This window comes from Haliaeetus leucocephalus, unplaced genomic scaffold (assembly GCF_000737465.1).
Source record: "Haliaeetus leucocephalus isolate CR32 unplaced genomic scaffold, Haliaeetus_leucocephalus-4.0 Scaffold795, whole genome shotgun sequence".
Taxonomy (NCBI): Eukaryota; Metazoa; Chordata; class Aves; order Accipitriformes; family Accipitridae; genus Haliaeetus; species Haliaeetus leucocephalus.
The window spans coordinates 5013240-5038905 of record NW_010973231.1 but is presented as its reverse complement, the minus strand read 5'-3'; the positions used below and the strand labels follow the sequence as shown (position 1 = coordinate 5038905).

Here is a 25666-nt window from a genome sequence, read left to right as displayed (position 1 = left end):
TTTCAGATGTCACATTTTTTGTATATTTTGTATATTTTTTGTCAATCTCCTTCCTAACAGTTTGGAGTTTTCTTGATTCTGTACTTTTAATTATAAGTCTTTTTAAAGCTTTATAACTTCATTGTTCTCATGGTTAGCAAGCCTACCATTGAATACTAAAAAGACTGATGCTTGCACAAACAGCAAGCATTCATCTTTCCCAGAACTCAAAATATTTGTATAGAAACACTGAACTTGAAGGACATACTAAGTGCCAGCACTCATTCCAGCAGCTCTAAGCTTGTGAAATTAGTCAACATAATAATCATTTAAGTAAGAACTCTTTAAAGGACTGTTAGAGCAGGCAGCTTATTCAAACAATTAGTTTTATTCTCAAGCTTCCTTAAAAATAAAAAAAATAAAAAGCAAACCAGAAAAATTACTTTAAAAAATCCCTGTAAAGTTACTGTCATGGATATGACCTTCAGCTGCTCAAGCTAAAGATTTCTTGATGTTTCAGACAGTTGCACAAAACTAATCCTCCCAAATAAACTAATAGCTAATGGTAATCGTTTTGGCTATGATTTTTAAAGTAAATTTTCTGAAGTATAAAATGAGTTCCTAGCCTTAAGTAAACATTCCTACAGAGACATCACATGAGCATGTTCTTAAAATTCCACATATGCTTAGCTGTTTTACTGAACAAGGGTATGCAGCCAACTTTGTTGGACAGAACTCTTAAATCTCTAACTAGAAAAGTATTGATCAGGGGATGCTCTAAAGCATGTTGAAAAGATGCATGTTTTGATTCCCTCCCTCCTATGTTTCACCCAAAAAAGCCTTTAACTCCACATGACTATCTCCACCAAGCTATGTCTCTATTGATTGTGTTTATGAAGATGTTCTTCACCAGATTTATCTTCTTTCTACTCCCTCCCCAACCTAAACCCTTCTTCTTAAAATAAATATATTTCAGATTTTTTTTTTGGGGGGGGAAGCACATTTATTCTGTATCTTTAAGCTGTAAAAGCAGCTCAAAATGCCATTAATGTCAATGCCAAATACATCTGTTTGCTACTTTGAAGAGTTCAGGTCCATATGGACAATTTAAGCATCTTAGACTGAAAAGTTTTGCTTAAAGTACTGCAACATATCCTAAGCCATCGCTGCGCAACAGTTAATAGGAATACCCTAGGCCCACATTCTACATTTTTGCTAAATCTCGTATCTCCCCACAGAATTTGAAGCTCAAGACCCATTCTGAAAAATCACCAACACAATGCCAGGTAACACTGCAACTTTTCCTAGCTGGAATGTCTAGTTTAAATAGTTTTACAGTATATTGAAAAGAAACTAAATATAAAAGTAATCTCTTTTCCTCATCTTTGCCAACATTTTCCACATTTCTGTTCTGCTGTACATTTCCATTACTGCCAGCCATGTGCATAATTTCATCTGATGTGGTTTCTTTTTTTCTACCATGTTACTGCAGACAGCTCCTTTCTTTGCCTCAAATACTTTTTTCTGCTTTATTTTACATTTATTGTTGCAGAAAGGTGCTAACTTGACGATCATGAGGAACCGAAGTCTGCTTTGTACCTAGAAAACTGGCAGAGCACGGGCAGGAACAGCAGTGAAGTTTGGTCACGCAACCCAACACTACCAGTATGCCAACAACCTACTACTACTCCAGGAGACCAGGTAAGGAGATTTCAGAGGTATGTATTTCTTTGTATTCCTGTGATCCACAGCAAGAAAATTGCAGCAGACTGTTTTGGGAACCGGGGCCAGTTCTGCTGCTGGTTTGAGGTCTTTGGGCAAAGCACTTCATGGCTCCTTCCCTCTGTTCCACCCCTGGCAAGTGGTGATAATGATAACAGTCTCTGCTGTAGAAGTATTTCAGCTCTGTAGTTGTATATTATTCTGTTTGACGGGTGGTTGTTGGATGATGGGTCTCTACAATTTTGTATAAAAATGCCAATTAATGCCAGCTGTGACAGCACTATTATGCAGGCAACTAAATTACAAAAAGTTATTAGAAAGAAAAATCAAATGAGATTTGCTGGAAAACAAGATTTCAGGGCAGACTTGTTCAACCACAGCAGCTCAAATTAAGGTTTAATTACAATAAAAATGTCTGGCATCAATAAACACAGTAACGTCAAGCTGATTTCTGTATCATGACAGGATTTGAAGTAATTAACAAGCAGTGTCTGACAGATTTTCCCATTAGAATAAAATATGGTAAAAAAGTAAAGATTATAAAACAAGACATACTTATATGAAAACCTTTACCTGGCAGTATAAAAGTATTAATTTAATATAAATAACAAGCATATGTCAAATGAGTATTTCAGTAAAAAAGGAAATGGTGTTCTGTACTGTTTGTCAAGTTATCTCAGCAAACTGCCTCCCTCCAAAATATATACATATAATTAATACGCTAACTGTATGTCAAAAGGAGTTGTTATCAAAGTTTGGAAGATAATTAGCCATTCATAAACCTGCTGTCTTCATTCAAACCTTCAAACAGAATGCCACAGAACGAGACTGAAATTTCTATGAAGCTATTCAGTAAGAAAATTACTGAAAGAATTTGTTCTGCATGCAGCTAAACCTTTGGATTTATTATATATTGTTAAATCTGATATTTCATACAGCAAAATGTAATGATTATTTGTGACTGGCCACATGCTTTTTGTTTTTCTTCTCATACTGGGAGGTTGATCTTACAAGCTTCTAAGCGCTCTGGCCCTGATTCAACAAAGCACTTAAGCATATGAACAGTCGTGTTGACTTCAATAGTTAAGAGTAGCTAATGGATCAGGCCAGAAAGTTTAGGACCTACCAAGATCAAGACACTAAATGACCATACAAACTGTAGTTAAAAGACAGTCTTGAACATGTCTTTGTCTTAGACTAATAGGAAGAAGCAAAATAGCAAAATTAAGTCATTTCCTTTCTGGATCATGTGTCTTGCAGCATTACTGCACTAAAAATAGGCTATAGCAAGGGGTAAAGATTTTATATTTAATATCACAGCACAGGGCAGAATCTGCTCAGGGCACATGAAGTGCATGTTTCAGTAGCTACAAGCTTGATCGTTTCTATGGCAAAGTTATAGTATGATTTTGGGGAGCTCTGTATAAATCCTGTGTCAAACAACACACCATCCAGGATAAAAATTATTTATCTCATTGTATTGAATGGTGAAGCTATGCTATGGTGAATGTAAAAGTAACAATGGCAAATGGTGAAATTTATGATGCCTTCCATAAAGAAAAACATTTTATCATCTCTGAAGTTCCTAAAGATGTGTATAAGTCAAAAGCTTCCTAAAGAAATGTTCCTGCTCTATCTTCTCCCAGTATGCAACCCCTGATACACCTTTACAGCCGTGGATCTAATAATATAACACAGCGCTGCTTCCAACCCACCGTTCTGGCAGAAGGATGAGCAGCCGTGTTTGCTCTGCAGCATAACCTGCCTGTATTTCCACGCCAAGAACTATCACGCAAAGAGTTGAAATAGAATATAATGAAGTGTCTTCTGCTCTCTCAGGCTTGCATTCATCTGTTTATCACCCACCATTCTTCTGCGTGTCAACACAGAGTTCTACAATATGCAAGTTTCCATAAACACTTTTTCTGCTAAAACTCAGTTGCTGGAGAGGTCCTGAAAAATATGCAGGGAAGGCTTAAATATGGCCCAAATCCAAGTGAATAAATGAAGCAGTGTTATTTACTGCTAGTTGCTTCAGTTTTGAAGACACGATTAGTATAAAGTGATCCACGTGGCATTTATTGCATTGTAGTAACAGCATGACTGAAGAACGGTTTGGGAAGGAATACTTCAGCGTACTGCAGAGAAGCAAAACATGATCTCAGTCAGTACTTCATCATAACACTTATTTATTTCCTCACATATTGGCTCACGAGCCATTCTATGCCACTCTGAATCATGGCGTTTCTTGCCAACATTTGCAATCTGAAGCTAATGATAGGACAAGAAATAATGATAGAATAACGAGTGTTATTTTACTTATAGTAGTTTAGCAAAAGCAAAGTGAGTTATCAGTCTTAGGACACATAGGTAAACACAATTTACCTTCAACTAATGATAAAGTGCTGTATTAATGTGCTAATGCATTGAGAGCTTCTCTGCACTCCTCTTTTCCCTGCAAAAACTATGCTGTCGATGTGTTCTATCTCAGGCATTTTAGTTAAGTTCTTTTAAAAAAATGAGATGAAAATAACTCTGGGTCTCTAGCTGCCTGTGCATTGATTCACCCAGTGGTACTAAAAAAAGAAAAAAATATCCAAAGTGTCAAATGTTTGGTTATGAAATTCATGGTATTCATGACACCTCTGAGAAAAAGAACTTTTTAATAATCACCTATTCAAGCATTATGACTAAACTAAACACCAAACCCCTCAGTTGACATTTAAACTTCATTCAATAAACACTCCCTAACAAGGCAAACTATACTGTTTCCTGCTCTTACATGGAATATAAGCAGTATCGATTAAGTCACAAAGATTTTGTTTCCCACATTATGCCATTTAAAACAAACTTTCTCTCTACAGAACACATTTTTCATATAATACGACTGTAAGCCTTTCCAAAAATTATATTAACAATTAGTGTGTAATTTAAAGACAGGCCTGAGCCACAGTATTTGTCTCCATATCTAGACCCAGGAAGCCTCAAGGTTTAAAGATGTTTATATTGAGGGATTTAAGTTTGGGATCATCTCTAAGCCGGATTACCTCTACCCTCACTCCTTTTCCCACACACGGCATCCTATACAAAGTGAGTTCAACAGTATCTCATTCTGGTTTTCTATTACAAGGAAATTCGCCTCTTGTAAGCTCCGAGTCTCACAATAGCTGCTTGTAGCCTCAACAGAAGCCTCCTACATTATGCCCTCATAGCCAGATTTTCAAAGGTATCTAAGCATCAAAAACTGAATTTAATGAAAAAGAAAGAAACCCAGACAAACAAGTCCGAGGCTCGCTATGGTTACACATTTATTGAAAATGTCACTAGGTACTCTATCATTAACTTTAGCCTTCTGTGTAACTTTGACAAATCTGGGCATTAATTTAGGTGGGGAGGCTATAATGAGGGTAGGTAATCTGGGAGTCCTTCCCAATTCCAGAGCCAAGGTACAGACCCAGTTTACCCCTAACTCCACAGTGGGAGGAGATGGAGATGCAGCTGCTACTCCCTTCTCCCTCATACCTTACACAACGCACGTACAATGCTCCGTCAAAGTCCAAACCCAGACTTCTGCGGTACGCATCATGGCACGCCATATCAGGATGCTGCTTTGCTGACCTGTTATTCATAAAGCTAATGGCATTAATATGCAGTTTCCAAATCTGCTGTTTAAGACTACTGAGTCTATGAGAAAAAGAACAGCGCGAAACCAGGTTAAATGTCTATAAAATCATGTGCGTACGGAGAGGGTGAATAGAGCTTGACTGTTTTCTGTGTCTCCAATGTAAGAATTAGTATTCAAATGAAGCTAGAAGAAGTGGCTTCAAAACAAACAAAAAAAAGTCGTTCTTCATAGAACAAGCACTTAAAACTCTGGAACTCCATAACTCAGGATGTTTCAGGTGCCCCAAATTTATGTGACCCTGATGGGACACTGGATATTATCATGGAAGAGAAATGTATCTCTTTAAAGTCAATAAATACAATGAAATCACACTGGGCTCAGGAAATCCCATGAACTAGAAGTTGTCTGAAGCTGGGACAATAATCTGCAAAAGTATCATTACACGCTTGCCCTATTCTTATGTTCCTTCAGATTTGCTTTTGGCCACTGATGGGAACAGAATACCTGTTGGGATGGACCTTTGGTCTGGACTACTATGGATCGTTTTATATTCATTTTATGGTCACAGGAGTAGAAGTAACTGGTGTTTAAGAACTCATTATTCATCAGCTGCATACATGTGACATCTTTAAATTTAGATTATAATGTCAGTGTCAGATATCCTTTTTTGGTGTCTTTTCCTCCAACTCCAGTTACTCAAACAGTCCAGTTTCCTTCCCTGTCTGTAGTGTTTATGCAGCTGGTTTTATGGCCACCTTACGAACTCGGCTAATTAAACAATACAGCTTAAAAAGAGGCATGTGGAGGAAAACTGACCCAGTATACAAGAGGACACTCGTTAGCTTAAACTACCTTCACCATGAGCATGATGACTCCCTGCTGATAGCTCAACCTCCCCTGGATCATAAGCTAAATATTTTATTTCGGAACTTCGGCAGGCTAAGAGAGCACTCGTGAGCAGTTATTACCCCAGAGCTGATGAAAGCTGTCTTGCTAAACTGCAGTACCTCAGTACCTTTTACTCACGGTAGGAATGACAGGATTGCTCCAGGTATGATAGTGTAAGCATATAAGACAAAGCTTTGACTGAATGTGACCCAGTGATACAGTTTGGGGAAAAGAGGGGAAGAATTGGATGATAAAAAGCTTGCCATTTTAGCCCTCAGTTATTCAGACTGCCTAACAACAGACATTACCATTGACAATCTTAGTGACGCTATATATATATATCTGCATATATATAAAGTTCTGTATTTGTTGTTAAAATAATTAACTTTATAGGTTGTGGTAATACTCAAGAAGTGATAAGAAATGTGGAAAATTGTGTACTGGGCAGACAGATATTATTGAAGGAACATAAAGATGCTGGTTTTGAAAACATATTTTTTCCCAAAGAATTAAAAATCAGGTAGGAGTTTATTTATTAGTTGGCCAGTTAATTTTTTCAATGCCTCAAAGTGAGTTAAGTCTTGATAACTGATTTCACAATGCAATATTGAATGTGTATCTTCAGTCTGACTGCAGGTACTCATCCCACGTAATGACGGTCTATCTTTGGATTGCACTCATGGACCAGGTAATTTGCAATTACATTCCTATTTGATCTTTTAATGTAAGTTCAAAAGAAATCAAGCTTAAATTTGTATTCAGGTATTAATTTTAAGAATAAAAAGAAGATTTCTTATAAATGCAAAAACTAAGTCAAATTAAATACACTTTCACGATTACTAAAGGTGTTCTGGAGTATGATTCAGGTTACACTGAGGGCTTGTGAACAGCAGACACTATGTAAATTTTAAAGCAAAGCAATAAGTGGATCAACCATACAAAGCGTTAGAACTAGTTTGATGAATGTTCTGGACCAAACCATTACAGTACAGCCACAACCTGCCCTCAGCAGACATCAGTGGGTGCCTGCTAAGCAAAATCAGTCTTCTGTGCTGTCTGAGCTCTGGGACCACAGAGGGTAGTTCTGATTTGGCTGGTGATATTTGATTTCCGGGCAGACTTTGAATCAGTTCCAATTACATTCCTGGGACTAATTGTTGGACAGACTTGCCCCTAAGTCTCTCATACCAAGAGCCTTAACCACCTACCCTGGAAGGTATGGAGGTTTGGAAGCAAGTGAAAGGCAACGAGTAATGGGTTTTTGTTGTGCCTGTGAAAACATGAAGAAATCCAGTAAACTGTGCCCTTGAAAAGACTCCCCAGTCTTGTCCCATTTGCAGGGGAGATGCCACTGAGGTTGCCACTACCGTAAATGTGATTTTAAAACTTTATTATTTGTTCCACTAATAATTGCATACTGTTTGAGAAGTCACACACTGCCTGCTCTACCAAATTGTATTATTTGTTGCTGATGTTTTTCATGACTCTCACTGGCAACATATTAAGTGTTGTTAGCACTTCACCTTTGGACATAAACCAAACAAAACACATGCAAACAAAGCAGTTTGAGTCCTGTAGTCAGTTTATAAAGTACAACAAACGTAACTGGAGATGGTCAGATGCTCCCCTTTTCATTCTCTCCAGGCAACAAAAACGCAAAGAGATTTTTCCTGGAACTACATTAGGCCTATGTAAGACAAAGTTAGGGAGGAGTAGGAATCACGCAGAGGATACTTCTGTCGGGATATTCTTGTAACTCTGGAATAATTTCCCACCACAGTTAAAGCTGACAGCATCACCTCCCTCCCCAGGCAGGATGCTGGGGAAGCCCATAGGATACAGGCATCTGAGTCAGCTGTAGCACATGTGGAAAAGCAAATTATGCAATGTCTACCGGTGAATTCCTAAAGAGGTGTTCTCGTCAAAGATTCCTGTGCTTGGGGCCAGCTTTATTAATTAAATCCCTAAATACAAATGCACATGACGTGTACCCACGCAGCCAGCCTCTACTGAGCCAACGTCTCCTATTCGCATGGAAGTATGAGGGCAGTATATTGGTGTATACTTCACTATAATTAACAGTGAGGTCTTCTTGTTGAAAGAACCATCTGGACCACAGTGATACCCTCAAGTACAAATATTTTGCTGCTTAAATATTGATAATCAGAAAATGGCCAGCTGCTCAAACACTGATCTTACTAGTGCAACAGTTAGTACCAAACTAAATAATTCATTAGCGTTAAGCAACTACTGCTGAATTCTTTACAATAACAGCTAGAAACTCCAACTGGCATTGAAGGGTTTCATTAGCTTCAATGGCTCTAGTTCTGTGCGAAAGGACCATTGGATAACATGGGGAAAGCTCTCCATTATTTTAAAACCTGCCATATGAAATACCTTATTGCAAACAAAGAGTCAGCACATACAGTCACTTCATTTATCTCCTTGAACTAAGTGAAAGTTAATTTTGTTTTCCTAAGATCTGGTTTTAAAAGCATTTGTGGCAGCTTTCTGTTTGCTTTGCCTTGCCTTGCATTTTATTCTTCTCTGTAATTTAATTCATTATTCTTGTTTGGTTGATTTATCAGACAATGGGGGATTCTTTGCCTCTCCCTGCCTTAAGTGTTCTTTTTTTTAATTCTACTTTAGCGTTTACCAGAAACACAAAAAAAGAAGCCTGAAGCCAAGTCTTAATGCATTTTAAATATTTGTCTTTTTAAGCAAAATGAAGGGGCATATATATTGATTTTAAATATCTAGAAGTACTTTAAATGTTTAATTTAAACAGGGGGACATAAATGCACATAGACTTCATTCAAAGAAAAGTAAAGGAAATTAAAGCTTTAACTGAGCAAGGAGAGTTACATTATACTCAAATAACAGGCACTAAGAAAACGGTAGTGAAGGCAGAATAATGGGTTAGAAAATATTATTGTGACATATTGCTTTGGAAAGAAATCATCATACTAAATTACATTCTAATATTTTCATGTACTATTATTATTGCAGTAAATGATAAGAATTGATGCAGTGAGTTCATAAAGAATAATTTCTTTTTCCTTCTGTCTATGGGAAATATCTTATTTTCATACACAAATTTGCAGCAACTTGAAGGCTTTTCAGCTGAAGTCCAAAACCTCAGCTCTCTAGTTGCCAAACCACTGAGGAACAGAGGAAACATAAGGATCTTTTTATTTTCACACTTTCAGTCTTGATTACTGCACAAGATAGTGAGGATCTTAATTATGCTAAGTAGCTAGTCCTTTTAAGTAGGGGGTTCGGAATGCATCCATTTTTGGTAATAGATGGTGCTCTCTGACTCCAGCACCAAGGGGTTAAAAGTGGTTTGTTTAAGTTGATTCCACTATTTGACATAAATAGGACATAATTTCTAATTTCACACAGTCGAGATGGCCAAAAAATCTGGCCACAAGGAAGTTCTTCTTTTCATTTACAAAAGTGGGATTCATGCTGTCTAAGGAATGTACTGTGTTTCTCTAATCCCAGGCCTAAGTCAGAGGCAGCAAGTGAAAGACATTTTCTTCTTTCAGAAAGAAGCTATTGTATTCATATAATTGCAATATGCTTTTGTGATGACTCTGTCTAGCAAAATTATGTGCATTTGCTAAGCACCTTGTACCGCTTGAAGTGTGGAGTTCTTTTTGCTAGCATACATCCTGAAGTAAAGTTATTATTGCCATCATACCGAAGCATTCAAACTGAAAGATTAATTTGGAAAGAGATTTATTTTAATATGAAGTCCAGATCCTACATTCCATTCATGCCTCATGCTTACCGAAGCTGATGGGACTTAAGAAATGACATTTGAAGAACAGGCCTAGCTAAGTCTTTCTGGCTACCAAACTGTGGCACGTTACGATGCACACATATGGAAATAGGATCTTCCATCCACTTACTCAGACTTTAACTCAAACACTGTGTTCAGTTTCTGAGTACTGATAAGCAATCACTTCTTTACTGTATAACAAAGCCAGCTCAGTAATAGTTTGCAACACCCCCTCTATTGCAGTTGTTGCACAGGACAGAGGTCTGATGAATTCTATCCAGAGGGATGATAGAAAATCAAGAGCTCCAGCCCCGATGTCGTCATTGTGGTCTTTCCCTGGCTTCCTAGAGGCACATCTGCAAATGACACGGGGGAATACGTCTTCTTCGTAGTAAGGAAGAACTAGCTTTGAATGCCGAGAGACATCACCGTACATTCTGGAGATCCTAAGGTACATTGCAATAAACTGCCAGGTGGCCTCTGCAGCCTGATATTCATAAAGGACAAATTCCCTGTCATTCAGAAAACAATAACAACATCTGTTATAGGGCCGTACAGGTAGGACTGAACAACTTGATTTAACTTCAGGGTACTACTTTGAGCAGGTGGTTGGACCAGCTGACCTCCAGAGGTCCCTTCTAACTCTATTTTGTCCTTTTTAGAGAGAGTAAATTGGTTCAAATTCAAAAGCAAAACAATTTCTCAGCTAACATAGGGACCAATGAAAGTAAAGTAATAATCTAAAACAACCTTATGAACACAATGTGTTTCTTAAGTGGTCTGAGACTGCAAGAAATCCACACAAGTCTTTCCTTGTGTTTGTTTCTGTAATCTCTGGTGCGCTGTGAGGCTACAGTGTTGGGAGGCAGTACAAAATTCTTCTATAGAGCCATCTTGGTTTTGGACAGAATTAAAAACAAAAAAAAATACTCTCAGGTCTAAGGCGAATGGTAGGGCCACTGAATTCAGGAATACGACAAAAATTTCTGAGCAGCTATTACCATAGAAAATGAGTAACGTTCTTATAAAGTGAAAGACTGCTGGTTTAGTAGTTGTTAAAGTTTTCATTACAGCTAAAAGACACTGTACATCAACATACCATACTGCTTTAAATGTCTTAATCTTAAAAAAATCCAAAATCTAAATAACATATCTACTTCATCACCACTGTAACCATCTCTTGTTAGGACTATGAAGTCCATCACAGAAAGTACAGAAAAACTTAAAAATCAAACCAGACAAAGCAAAGATTGCTACAACCAATTGAAATTTTGCTTGATTTAGAGATGTCCAACATATTCAGGCTTGACACTCGTATTTCTTAAACTATTTTTTATGTCATGGGAACTCTTACCATTATCAATTTATTTCACATGGTTTCATGATATTTTCTTAATTTCTATTTGTTTTAAAGTCACACATCCTAATTTAGGACTATAGAATGGCTGTGTTCCTGTACCAAAAAATTTTTTTCAATGTTTTAATGTATTAAAAATGTTTTTAATAGAAAACTACAAAATAATGAGAATATGAGAGCAATCAACAGGGACTCCTGTTTTCACCCACCACACAGAAGACAAAGAGGTCAATTCCTTGTCAGGAAGGATTTGAACTCTGATTGCCCATCTGCAATGAAAATAGCCCAGACGCTAGGCCATAGAGTAGGCTGAGGTAAGTTCTCTCTCAGTATTTCCCATTTCAGTTGCTGCACTCTTATACCTCCTACAGCTCCCTAAACACGACTTGAGACGGCGCAGCTCATAAAGGAGAAAGACGTGTGGGTACAGCTCCCGACGCAGCTGGCTCCGGTAACTGCTGTCTTTCATACGGACAAGACGCAGCCAATATGCTTCTCCTGCTGTGCTCCTTGCGCGGCAAAAAAGACTCGCTCTGCAGTAAATTGTCACTAGTAAATTTATAGTCAGTACCTCATCCATAGACTACATAACCTCAGACTCCTGTAAGAGCTTATAGAAGCTGCTAGGTTCCCAGGAGCAGGTAGCTGCTATATTTCAGTTCCACATGAGGCAATGGCTCCTGCTGAGTTACTGCACATGCTGTTACTCAGAACACAGCTATTTTCTTTTTAAAACAGAAAAGAAAAAAAAGTAAGCGTGACAAACTGCCGTATTCTGCCCCTCTTCACACACCTTCGCTATCACTGTTGGTTATGTGAGAGAAACGAAGGCAATTTCCACTGCATGGCCGGGGCACGTACCGAAGCGCCCCGGTGCCTGTGACAGCTCGCTCCCACCACGCGACCCACGGGGACCTCTGGGCGTCCCCCTTATTCGACGGGAGGTACGCAGATTTGTACGAGATGGGTCAGCTGTACAGTCAGCAACGCGGGAACAAAACCCGTCCACCCCCGGCACAAGGTGACGGGACGTAAATCCATGTCACTTCTAACGGATCTGGTCCATATCTGCCTTTGAAGATCTCCAGTTGTGGAGATTACGCCACTTCCAAACACTGTTATTTCCAAGCTATAAAATATTCCCTGACTTCATTTAATCTTAATTACCTCTTTTCTCGGCCACTATGAGAACGCTGACTACCTGATTTCTTTTTATAGGCATTTATAACTTTTACTACAAATATTACTTCCAGGTATGTAACAGATATGTAATCAGCTCCAGATTCAAGTAACTGCTGTGTAACTTCTACTTGATAACCAAGTTACCATTATAATTAGTGGACACCTAGTTCAAGCTATCCACTCTGGAACGAGATGAATATTGCTGTACAGGTCATGATTTTTCCTCCATTAACTGTAGCAGTGAGTTTGGAAAACTACTTGTAAAGTGCATTTCACTAGGGGGGCTGGCATTTTGGCCATAGGACACATAATCTTTGTTCTGGAAACAGGCTGGCAGGAAAAGGGCTGAAGCTGGATCGATTGCTCCACCGGGCTGAATCCTGCCTGCAGACTGGGAGTTGCACAACCCAGCCTTACACCTGTGGGAGACATCAGGGTCTCCTCATCTTTGAACCTTGTCCCTCAATTTTTTTCAGTTCAAACTGCTCAGAACTGAACCTCAGCTCACAGAGAGATGTTAGGCATCTCTAAGCCTTCTACAAATGAGTTGTCCAGGCTCCCTTCTGTACTCAGTAAGGAAGAAAGGCATCTCCGGGGAATGATTCAGCTGCTGCGTGGGATGAATTGCTTCAGAAGTCACCTGCTTTTCTTTTTTGACTACAGAAGGAGCTTGGACAATGAGTCGACATCTCACTTTCAGAAGGCTAAAGCTTGAGGTGATCAGTCCCAGGCTCAGAATATATAAATCTCACTTTGAATAACCAAAAGCATATTGTTAGGTAAACCGAGTATTCACAATTAAAAATGCCTTACCTTTTATTTAAATTTTAAATTATTCCAGCTTTCCATGAAGTTAGGCAAAAAACGAATTATAATGGGGAAAGCTAGAAAAAAGAAAACTAGCATAGCCAAGATTTGGACAAATATTTAAAATGTGTATGTAGTCAGGCTGAGCCAAAGCTTGCAGATTTTGTGGAGGAATAAGCATTTGATTTGAAAGGATTTGATACAGCAGGGCTAGAAAGGTAACCATTCGAACAGGCAGGCATTTTTTAAGAAGTAAAAGATACCTCTCACAATCTACACCATCCAGTGTGACATATTCTTATGTTACGTAGCATAATTGAATGGTTATATAGCCCTTCCTTGTTCAGGGTGGCGCTGCATACGCCTAAACTCAAAAGAACTTAAATATTTCTAAAATTCTTTGAAAAATGCCAGAAGAAAAGGTGATTATCCATTCTGTAGCCCTTCATTTCGAACATAGAAATTGAATGGATTTTATGCATGTGCTACTGCTACACGCGTAGATGGCTCCAAGTTAAAACACTAACAGCGTTAGCACATTTTCAAAGAAGAGCGTATGAACCTGTTACAGCTAAGCTGGAGCAATGTGTAACAACCTATATGCTCCTAGAGGGCAAGAAAGGAAAATCCCTTTTTTGATTTCTGAATCTGATTAGATACTCAAAAGTTTATGGCATTTTCCTTTAGACTGGAAGATTTAAACATAAAGTTTTTGTTAGATTTTTCTGAAAAACAGAAGGTGCCTGCAGCCTAGCAGAAAACCAACTTAAAGGTTTTTCCATTGGTTGTAGCCAATTATTCGTCTTGTTCTAATTCAAGGTGGCTGATAAAGTTTGGCATAAAGCCTATTGTGGCCTTAACATGAGCCAGTATAACTCTAAATTTTGTGGTTCAAACTACAGTTTAGTTTTTGTGACACGACTGCATGATTTCCATATACATTCATTTCCCGACTCATTTCTCAACTGACAAAGCCCAACAAGTAATACTGCAGTGGCATCAGCAGAAAATCCACCCGGGAATTGTATGTGCTTGAGACGCTCCAACCACACTCATAGTCACAAAAGCTCTGTTGAACATAAGACCAAATTCTGTTTAGCCTATTTAAAACTTTACAGAAGCAATTTCCACCAAACTAAAATTTATCTCAGCTCTGGGAAGATTCAGTGTCCCAACATGACTGACTGTAATTTTTGGATAGCTGATTCACATCATTTCCCTCTGCCAGACATTTACATATCGATAACACAAAAAAGAGAGGCAATATTTCACTCTAAGGTGCAGGTGAAGCAAAGGAAGGATGGGTGTAGGATTTAACTTTGAATGATTGTACAAGGTTCATTATATTCTATCAGTGTTTTATAACTCTAAGGCAGTTGATGAGAGTTCCTGCTTAGAAAAAATAGTAGTAAAATAAAAATTCGACAAACCTGTCTTCTTCCAGTAAACTTTGACCTGGAGCTGATTGTCCTGATAGAAAGGAGTTCCAATTTTAAGAAAACGAGTGGTTTTTCTTCTTTGAAACGTGGGGTAAGAATCTACCAGTCCTTTTTGGGGTTTCCCAGCAGCAGATGTCTGTTCCTCTGCAATACACAGAACAATCAGCAATTATTTATTTAAGTACAGTGCCATATAATGACTATGTTAACAGTGCTGAAATTCAGAAAATAATACTATCTTTAATCCAAATTACCTTATTTCAGTATCTTACCTGAATGAAATTAATGTAAAGAACAAACTGTCCATAATGGTTGAAAAGCATATCATTTGTTTGAAATTCAGTCAAAACAAAATATTTTGGACAAAGAGAGAGAAGATAAATATATTTTAATATGCAAATGCTCTGTAAATTTTCAAAAGAATAATAAGGAGGGAGTGTATGTCCCCAAGAACAAGAAACTTTAACACATTGACTTTTTAAACAGGCAGAGTATCTAGCAGTAGTTCTGCATAATCATTCATGGTCTTTATATTTGTGCAGCATTTGAATATACACAAAACCCAAGGATGGCATTGAGTGTAACCCACAGAGGGCCACATGTGGTTATTACATCAAAGTAAATATAGTCCTTTGGTACGCTATGTAAGAACACTCTGGTCAGATTAAAGATCTTTCTTGCCCTCTTTCTTGTTTCCAACAGTGAACAGTGAATGCTTAGGAAAACATCGTAAGAGCAGAATTAACTCTGAGCAATTCCCTTGGTGTTATGTGCCCAGCTTCCAACAAGCAACGGTAACGGGATGTCCCTCATCAAGCATTTTGTTTGTCAACAGTTCATCAGCATTTAGCGAGGCTGACAGTATTTCTAGATATTTTCAGTTGAAAAGGCAGCAATGCCGATTCAAACAGCATTTTCATTGCATACTCGCAAATATATCAGTTCTGATTAAGAGGACAGTGTATGCATCAGATTAACAAAAAAAGCTGTATTTAATTCAATAATACATCTAAATGAAAAGTAAAGTTTCTAATAATTAGGAAGTGGCAAATTATTAACTACATACTTGAGAGAAAGAGGGAAAGACTCAGGTTTCACTAATTACCATGAGTAACATGTAAACTTGAACATTGTGCCCTACCTGTAGCTTCAGCGGAAACCCACTTGCTTTTTGGCCAAATTTTACTTTGTCAATCCTTTGCTTAATCTGATACAATTTTACATTTTCTTTGCCGGTTTTAAATTAAAGTAAAACTACCAAACTTAAGCAAATTCTTTTTCAAGGTAACCATAACGTTTATGCTACCTAAAAGGAAATCAAAAAGTGATAGAGAGAAGTACAAACCTAAACCTATTAGGTATACCTCAGCTTAAAGTACTTTAATTTTACTAAATCCCTGCTTTGCTGTTCTCTGTTTGCTCCACTTCCAGAAAAACCAGGACACCAATTTAGAATATTTCTATATAAAGATCAAGAGAGAGAGTCTTGCTGCATTTCCCAGAAGTGAGGCATACAAATATAGTGAGGCAATGTATTTCTGAGTGTGGGGAAATATAGCGCCAGAGGGCCAAGGTCAAAGCTCACAGAGGTCTGTAGGACTAAATTACTTCAGCGGGTTATGGACTATTCTCTATTCTGACAATAGGAACAGACACCTAAAAACCCAGAGCTCAATTCCACAGAGAGCGGAGCAATTGACAGTGGGACTTCAGCAAAATTGGCATGTTGCTTCTGGAACTACTTCCCAAAGGCCATGGAAGTCCCCAAATAAAGAGGGGGCGTGAATGCCATGTCCTAGATACTATTTCAGGCAATTTTTTTTAATTTTTTCTTTTTCATATATCTCCATCTGCTTCTGAGTATTCTCAGAAGTACCTCAAGCAGGACTGGCTCTGTACCTAACAAACTTCAGTGAGATTCAGAAGATGAATTTGCATCTCCTCCTGGAGTAGGTTTTATTTGCTTTTCTATGTAAGCTATAATTTAGCTATTTTTTTAAAAATGCCCAGAAAGGTCCAAATACACTTCTCAGCAGAGTGCTCTATCCACTAAAATGTGTGATATCAGTGGTTTAGGCTCAAAGAATCTTCAATTTTTACTTCATGGCTTTAACAGAAAGGATGTTCAGATTTGTCTATAAACTTATTATTGAAGTACTCTACTGTAAAACAAATATGTGTTTTAGTTGTCGCAGGCACTGATTTGCAGTTAAAAAGAAAATACTGCTCATTAACTAAATGGATGTTCATAACTTGAACATAACAGTCAAATACTTGAAGTATATGACAAAACAAAAATATTGCTCTTAGTATAGTATTACTGTGGTTTAAAAAATAATACAACAATTAATGAACTTTTTAGTCCAAAAATGTCTCCACAGTGAAGTGAAATAAAGCACAAGGCATTAGAAAGCCTATACCAATTAGAAATTAGTAGATAGCAGACTTTCACAGGAACTACTGATGGACTGGTTTCTGAAGTAAAACAATCAAGGAGAGGGCAGATTATCCAAGCAAAATTGTGGAAGGAATTTAAATGTAGCTGTGATGATGATGGGAAATAGATGCCACTGGAGTGGACAGAAAGTGATGAAACCACCAAAGTCAGACATGAGGTATAAGGTAAATGAACTCCATTTGGTAGAGGATTTGTAATAAATCCAGTGAAAGGGTTTCTCACAGTAGAATGGTACCAAAAATGACACAGTCCAATCTCAATCACTCAGCTTCAGCTTAGAGGGTTTTTGTAATATAGAAAGTTTTTATTTACTATCATGCTTGAAGACTGTGATGATCTCACCTAATGTCAGGACTAGCAATGAAGCCTGACAAACATCAGTTGATTAATTATCCTTGCTCCCAAGAGAGGAAAGTTTATAAAGTTATTCTCATAGTAAAATGAGAGAAAGAAATTCAACAGCTTGCCCAGCGTCACTTTGGCTAGGTGTGTATAATGGCACCTAGAATTTTGTCCCAGTTACCAGGACACAGCTCAGCCTCAGGTGAAATCCAGGCACCAGCCTTCTCCTGTAAAGTAAACTCAGTAAAGTTTAAACTTTGAGTGTACTTTAAATAAAGAATGTAAATGGATGAAAAATGAAATGGAGTCAGGACAGGATATTTAAAATTATGTTCTTTAACATCTTATTATCAGAATTTTGCTGTATTGGTTAATCAGAGATACATCAGCAGTTGGAGCAGTAACTTGGTATTGTAATTATACAAAAGAGCATTTAACTAAGACTAAGGATCATGGTTTACTTTCAGATTCAGATATGCTTTTCAGTTACATTATTTAGCATGGGAGGTTTTAAAGAAGATCTTAACAAGAGATAAGCTGACATCTTAAGATCTCAAGATTCTAAGTTGAATGTGGGTCTTCTGTGTGCAATAATTTCTTCAGAATTCATTGCTTGTTAGGCATCGAACATTTTAGATTCCCTACTAGAAGAGTTATTGTTTTATATCAGTTCATAGTAGATACATATTTGTGTGGTCCAAGAATCTGAATTAATGGGCTACTCAAAATAGTCAGGATTTTGAAAAGCATTGCAAGCTAAAACTGTCCAGTTAAGACAAAGACACAGAAATGGTTTTATTGGAGCCACTGACAAATAATGTAAGTATTTATACCTGTACTGCATTTAAAATGTATTAACACCACAGTCATGCAAACGCTTCCATTTTCATTGCATTTGTATATTTCAGGTGAATAGGATCTAAGATAAAGAATTAGGCAAAAACTGTCACCAATTTTTAGATAAGAAATTTAACATTAAAAGGTTACTCAGCTTCACCGAGACAGGATCGCTATGATATGAAACAGAAAGCTTCAAGCATTTTTTTTTTTTATTTGAAAAATCATTATATAAAACATTCAAATTCCAGATAAAGAAGAGATAAAGCATTCAGGTGTTTGAATACAATTACTCACTATTATTCCTGGTGTCCTGAGTTGTGCTAAAATGGAGAGAAACCTTAGCACTTTTTAGGCGTATCTGACCCCAGCGTGTTACTGCCTGCAGTTCTACATTGTAGTTGCTGTTGGGTTGGAGTCCCTCCAGGACCACATAATTTTGGGCCTATAATAGAGAAGAATAAATATACAAAGTAGTTATAGTATTACTGAAACACAGGCCCTTATTAAAAGCAGGCCTGTTATCTTAGGCACACTACTCTTTTAAAATTAGAAAAGAAAACTCATGTATAAATTTCAACAGAGCAAAATTTCCTTTTTTAAAAAAATGTATTTTATTGGACTCTTTTTTTCTGTGTCATTTTTAAAATACTAACCTTCCTGATGTTTACATAATTTTGGCAATTACTTGGCAAATACAGACACCTCTTGTTTAGGTCAAAACTAAAGGATTTTTTTTTTACATATAGCAAGTTTTTTTCTTATGCCAAAATTATTTTAGCCAAAGAAATTTAAACTTTTTATTCCCCAATTTCTGTGTTAGCAAAGCAATTGAAATCTTTTTCTAGAGACAGTCAGTCTGAGGACAGCTAAAATCCAACATTCAGAACATTTGTCAATGTTTCCTATTTGTTTCAACTGTTGAAAACAAAAATAAATAAAAAAAACCCCAAACCCACAACCAAAAATACACTTTTCTGCTATAGAATGGAAAACAGAAAAGAAAAAAAACTGTTTCCATTGTCATGGAGGTGTCTTAAACGGAGAAACATCAGAGTAGGATTATCATTCTCCAGTCAAAAATCCATAAATTAAAGCAAGTCCCATGATATTGCAAAGAAGGGCCAAGGCTTCTCAGTATTCTTAGATTTCTAAATGTTTTAAAATGTATTTATAAAAATGCCCTTCTAGCCCGTATGTCAGACAGAAGACATTACTCCATGTTTTCATTAGAGTACTCTGTGCCTCTGAAGTTTGACAGTCAAGCCAGGGTGGAAAAGATAACCATGTACTGCCATATTTAACACTTGGATTGTCAAAAGCATGTCATATCAATTACCTTTACTTGTTTTGTGCTGAGATGTTTATAATATTGACTGTAACGCTCAATTAACAGTGTTAATATTGTAGTCAAATTATTTGAATGTCTACCTGGAATGATTTCATATGGCAATCATTATAAAACTATCTGGACTAGACTACATTTAAAGGTAAAAACTGGGTAAAAAAAATTTTCAATGATCTTTAAAAAATAAGACTTTTCCACCTTTAATTTATTTTTTTTTAAGTTTTCTGCAGTTTCAATTTTTAGACAGAAGAGTTGCTACTATAAGTTGTAATTCAAAGGACTATTGATTAGCAATAGCCTCAGGAGCGTCCTGTGGGGGAAGTTTGAATCTCACTGGCATTGCCGTACAGTTTCATGACATGCTGCAGAGGAAAAAGTACAATGAGCCAGAAGTAATATGAAAGATATTCTAAGAGACTGCTTTTTCTCTCCAATATGCCTTGGCTCTGCTGGATTTCCCTATATTCAAGGTCAGAACTTGGTCCCAATTACTATAAAGTTGTATATTGGATCTGTTTTAACATATTTATACGTAGGATGTACCCTACACAAAGTGCTAACACAACATTAAGGACCCAGCTCAATTTTAAAATTCTCTGGGGTTTGTGACTTAAGGACCAGCTTGTAGAGAGAAAGCTCCCCTGTATCTTCAGGCTGTAGCCTCTGCCATGAAAATCTCCAGCCAACGGCAGCTTTCCTGAGAAACACAAACTTTTCTACCTAGCACAGTCCAACCCTGCTCCTATCTTGGCAAAGTAATTTTCTAAAATTACAAGAACTATCTTTCTTTCCGATGCATATTTACTTTTTGGGGTTTTTTAAGTATTTAACGGAAGTAGAAACAAAGACCCAAGTTATCTCAGCCCCTGAAATTACTCCACGTTGTCAACATTTGCAGGGAAATTTCCTTTTCTTGCCTGCCCAGCACAGAGCTGGTGGTGGTGGTTCTGCAGCCTCCAGACCCTGACCACCCATCAGTTCCCATGAGAAGGTGTGGGTCCAGCACGTTCCCACGGTGGTCCCTCTGCTGTGGCCGATCTGTCGTAGATGAACTCAGCACACAGCCTTCGTTGCCTTTATTTTCTCAGTGTTGGTGACTGAAGGACAGAGAGGGAACTATAACGCTCCGGCTGTCATTCATCACAGGGCAAGTGGGCCGCCGGACGGAGCCAAAATGCCGTGTTAACACAGACGTGCGACCAAATTCTCACAATGTATTTATTAACAGCACTGAGAATTGAGTTCAGCCTGTTATGTGTAATTGATTTCTATTTCTATTAACTACTTTAAAATAATATGCAATATGCTTAAGGATATCACAACAGATAGTTTTCCAGTAAAGCAATATTTGATACATCATTCAAGAAACTCAGAGGAACTTGCTGCTATGGAAAAATATCACATCTTTGGTACAGCAGCTTAGCTGAAGAGTTTTGAGTTTGTTTTTTGCTTGGACATATACTATTTAACGGTTATTCTATATGATAGTGTCACAAGTTTTATTTGCATACTGAAAGAACAATCTGACAGATAATGTTAGCCTTCTTAAATAAAACAAGCACTTTATCTTTAAGAAGCACTAATAAAATAAGCCTGAATTTACAGGACAAATAGCATTTAACTTTCTATTCATCTCCCCTGCAATATCTTATAGTATTTACCTGCATTTTAAGGCAGATGTCTACTTCTCTCCCTGAGTTCAAAGACAGAGCTTAAGAGATCAAAATTGTCTATGGGGTTGGTGATAGAAAAAATTAAGACCTCTACTTTACCAGCTGCTGAAATCATTGCAATTGATCACATATTTTATACTTACACTCTACTTTCTGCCAGAAATAAGCCATATTTCTGTCTCATTTACTATATTTCTTTCTTACCCCATCAGTAATCTTCCTTCTCTTCTTTTTAGCTGGGATTACATATTTGCTATATGTCCAGCTCCAGAAGACTTTGTAGTGGTGCACTGGGATATCAGGCTCTTCTGGAAGATCCCAAGTAATCATTACATCTACACTCCCGTCATTGTTTGCACTGATATTGGCAATTCTGATATTAGATGGAGCTGGTGGAGCAGATGGATCTGGAATTTAAAACAAACAAAAAGATTCTAAACTAAAGATCATCTTCAATAAGGTAAAGATCATCTTCACCTTATATATTTACCAGGTATACACAAACTGGATTAAACACTCTCAATACACTGAAGAAAATTCAGGCAAAAATTTCCCATAACTGATATGGCTTCTTGTAAATTGTAGAAATTCAAGCTCTACTGAAATAAGAATTAGGGGTTAGCATCTAGTTTTGTCATTATTCTGTGTTGTTGATAGTTCACAAATACCACAAAGCTTTATCAAAATGTACTAGACTATCAGTTTCACTTCTGTCATTCACTACTTTACATATATAGCGAGCCTAAAACATTTGTGTTCTACAAGCGGCCTTGTATAGTCATCACAGAATTGTATGGCGAAAACTGAGTATTTTTTCGGTGTTGCCAGACAATTCTCAGATGATAAAATATGTTTCTACATGTTGAATCTTTCTTCAAAATTCTAGTATAGATACATTCCACCATAGGACATAAACACTTCCTTAGAATAAATGTAATTAAGATGTAATGATATATTATGGTGTCATAGAAGTCTACAAGGTTTTTTTTAGAACAACAAAAAGTAATTAGCTACCCCTGTGATTTATTTCCCTATTCTGGTTTAATTTCTGGTCAATATCAACTAAAATATTATTCCTTTAGTTGTCTCTGTGCTGACCCCAGAGTCAAGAAGGACACATGACAGTCAGAGGTTCCAATATTGAACCTTTTCCAATACTGGATGTTAAGTCCTCCTTGTGGACCTAGTATATAATATTCTGGCCCTGAGTAATGTGAATCAACGGAAATTTTGCAACTGGGCTTCTGAAAGCACGCTTTGCTATTTACTAACTCCTACTTTTTAATCTTACTTTTTTTTAAATGCCTGTGGTAGCCAAACATTGGTAAGAAAATATAAAAAAACTGCAAAACCAAAATTTAAGTAAAAGTAAACAATGTGACTCAAAAAAAATTAAAAGTATATCAGGCAGAATAAAGGAAATTCATGGTAATTAAGGCATGTTATGAACCTGTAGCCAAGAAAAAACAATCATCTGATTGAAAAAAAAATTTCATATAACTTTTTTAGCCAAATGAGCCACCACTTATTTGCCAGAAATAAAACTGGAGGTGTGCAGAGGAGACATTCATTTACAGCATGGTTCACCTGCATCTTTTTATAATGGTAAATGAGCTGTTAAACAAACTTTCCAGGCATACTAAGTTCATCAGATAATCCCTATGACAAATGGTCTCACTGAAAAATACCATCATTTAGGTCATGCAAACTGACACATTCAGAATTAATAAAGACAGCATTTCCTTTTTAAAGATCAGCATATGTGAAATAATGGCTTATTCCTGTTATTTAACAGGACTCTTGGTTAAATGGTAATGGATTCCCCTGTTTCCTCACACATATAATTCAACCTCACTTTTGGCTATAAAAGTTACAAAGCATGCTTGAGTTTAAGAATATTGCAAATTTAACTTAATTTTCAAAATAATGAGAACTCCTTATTTTTTCTCACTTGTTTTTTAATTAGCTGGCAAGCCAGTTCCCTTTATTTTTTTCTGGCTTTGGAGAAGCACTGTCCTTACACTTATTTGCTTACCTGTGAAGTAGCCAACAACTCCATCTTAAAGTATACAAAGCTATTTATACTGGAGGGGATAAATTTAAGAGGTTAATTTAGTTAAATGGTTTGTACTGTTCTCTAACACAACTTTTCATTTACTTCTATAGTTTAATAAAATAAGCACATATAAAATGAAATTTAGGTACAATAAATATAAACAAAATCATGATTCATAGATCCAAATTCTTTCATCTTCACTGATTTAAAATGTTAGGGGGGTTTTATGTTATATGACAATGTACTACGGCAATAAAACATTTATAACCTGAAGCGCAACATGATCATATTACCGTAGGTGAATTATTCAGGTTATCTCCCAGAAGTAAGATGCATCATGTATTATGTATACTTAACATATTGGATAGAATTAAAATGTTTCAGAGAATGTCTTCACAAATATTCAGATATAAGCAAAAATAATTCTAACCATAAAACATGTTTGTCTTCATTATGCATCTATAAAAGGCTCTGAGAGTCATTAAAAAAAATTAAAAGTTAAATGAAATAGCTCTTCTGGACAAAGTGTACTATATAATCAAAAATATTTTAAAGTTCCATTCACCAATTTTTCATAGGTCTAAAAGCAAATGACCAAATTTACATTCTTCCTTTTCAAATGTTTCTGTTCCCATCAGAATGCAAGATAGTGGGTCATTTTCTTTGTATAAAGTTAGCGATTGACAAGAACGGAGCTTTTATATGTCTCAGAATCATAGGAATTTGGGGTTTTTTAAGGTAACTTCAAACATCCCCGTTTTTCCAGTAACATAAGCAGAAAAAGAGAACAGTAAGGAAGAACTATGTGCATACTGAAACCAATAGGTCATTTCTTCTGACTTCTACAGCACTAGCACTTCACCCCATACTTTTTATAATTGCACAGTTTATTGAAAACATTACTTTATCATTAGCATTTCTTCTGTGTTCACTAGAAACAGTCCAGGCAGCAGACAAAATGCTGATCCATATTTAAAAGAAAACCCAGTAGTGTTTCTCCTTTCTTATGGGAGAATGTAAACGTTGTATTAAAAATCATTGTGTGCTACAGTTAAGGAAAGAAAGAACATCCTCTTAAAGGGAATATACATGTGAAATAATACAGCAATGGCAGAAACATTTTCCTAAGTGCCCCCTTTCTTCAAAGTCTGTCTTTTGCAAGCCTCGCAAATGTCATCCACAAAAATGCCTTTGAACAGGAGAGTCATGGTGGTAGCGGCAGAAGACAGAAAGGAAGAAGATCTGCAGCTGACAGACATCAAAAGGCAAGACATTTGAAAGTGCCACATCTTCTAGAAGAGCTTTTTTAAATCTAGTAGACTTAGCTGGAGAAAATAATAAACTAGAAGGATGTAAGATGTCAAGGATGAGCAAAACTTAATTTATTGCGGTTTTGCATTTAATCATCTGAAAAAACCCTGTCTGATTGTAGAGACACAACAGTAAAATATTTCTTGGATTTGGGGTGTATTACCTGAAATATGAAGCCACTTAGTGAGCATTTCATACCACCTGAGGATCCATACCATAGGAAATATTTTAATACAACTATGTAATTTATTTATTTATTTCTATATATTTCTGACACTCATCACTATTACAACTTTCAGATCTATCATTTTGTAAGCCAAAGAAACAACAATATTAATATTTTCTTTCATTCCAAAGGATTTTTACCAGCAAGACAAACAGGTGAGAAGGAATAGCAGCAAGGCAAGATACCATGATCTGTTATTAACAGGAGAAAAACCCAAATGACCCAAACCCCACCCTCAAAAAACAAAACAAAAAAAACAACAAAAAAAGCAAACCAGACCTCTCCAAAGCCCCCTCCCCAAAACAAAACCCCTTAAAAACCCCCAAACCAAAACACTTAAAGATAAGAGCATGCTCCTCCATAATGTATGCCTGCCAGGTACCAGATAACAGATTAGTTATTTTTTTCTGATTTTTTTAAGCCTTCACTATTGCATTATTGAATGGAAAAGTCATGCTTCTACAAGGTGCTCTATTATGCGTATGACTGTGCAGACATTAAAAGCAGGGTACAACTCATGCTGAAATACTTCAAGGTCAAATAGCTGGTACTGGGTTATAAAGCTTTTATACATAAGGTGTTTGTTACCCTGACAATGAAGCTAAACTGGCATTCTGCTGACTATAAAG

General features: G+C 36.8%; 1 protein-coding gene across 1 annotated transcript in view; it reads right to left on the bottom strand.

Annotated features, from left to right (window-relative positions):
• The window catches only part of KAL1 (Kallmann syndrome 1 sequence), a 145002-nt gene that overhangs the window by 10902 nt on the left and 108434 nt on the right, over positions 1-25666 (bottom strand). The window contains exons 9-11 of the mRNA XM_010581600.1: positions 21649-21851; positions 18721-18868; positions 14778-14930 (exon numbers count right to left, since the gene is read on the bottom strand). Of these exons, the coding sequence (XP_010579902.1) occupies positions 14778-14930; positions 18721-18868; positions 21649-21851 (504 nt within the window). The remainder of the gene's footprint in view (positions 1-14777; positions 14931-18720; positions 18869-21648; positions 21852-25666) is intronic.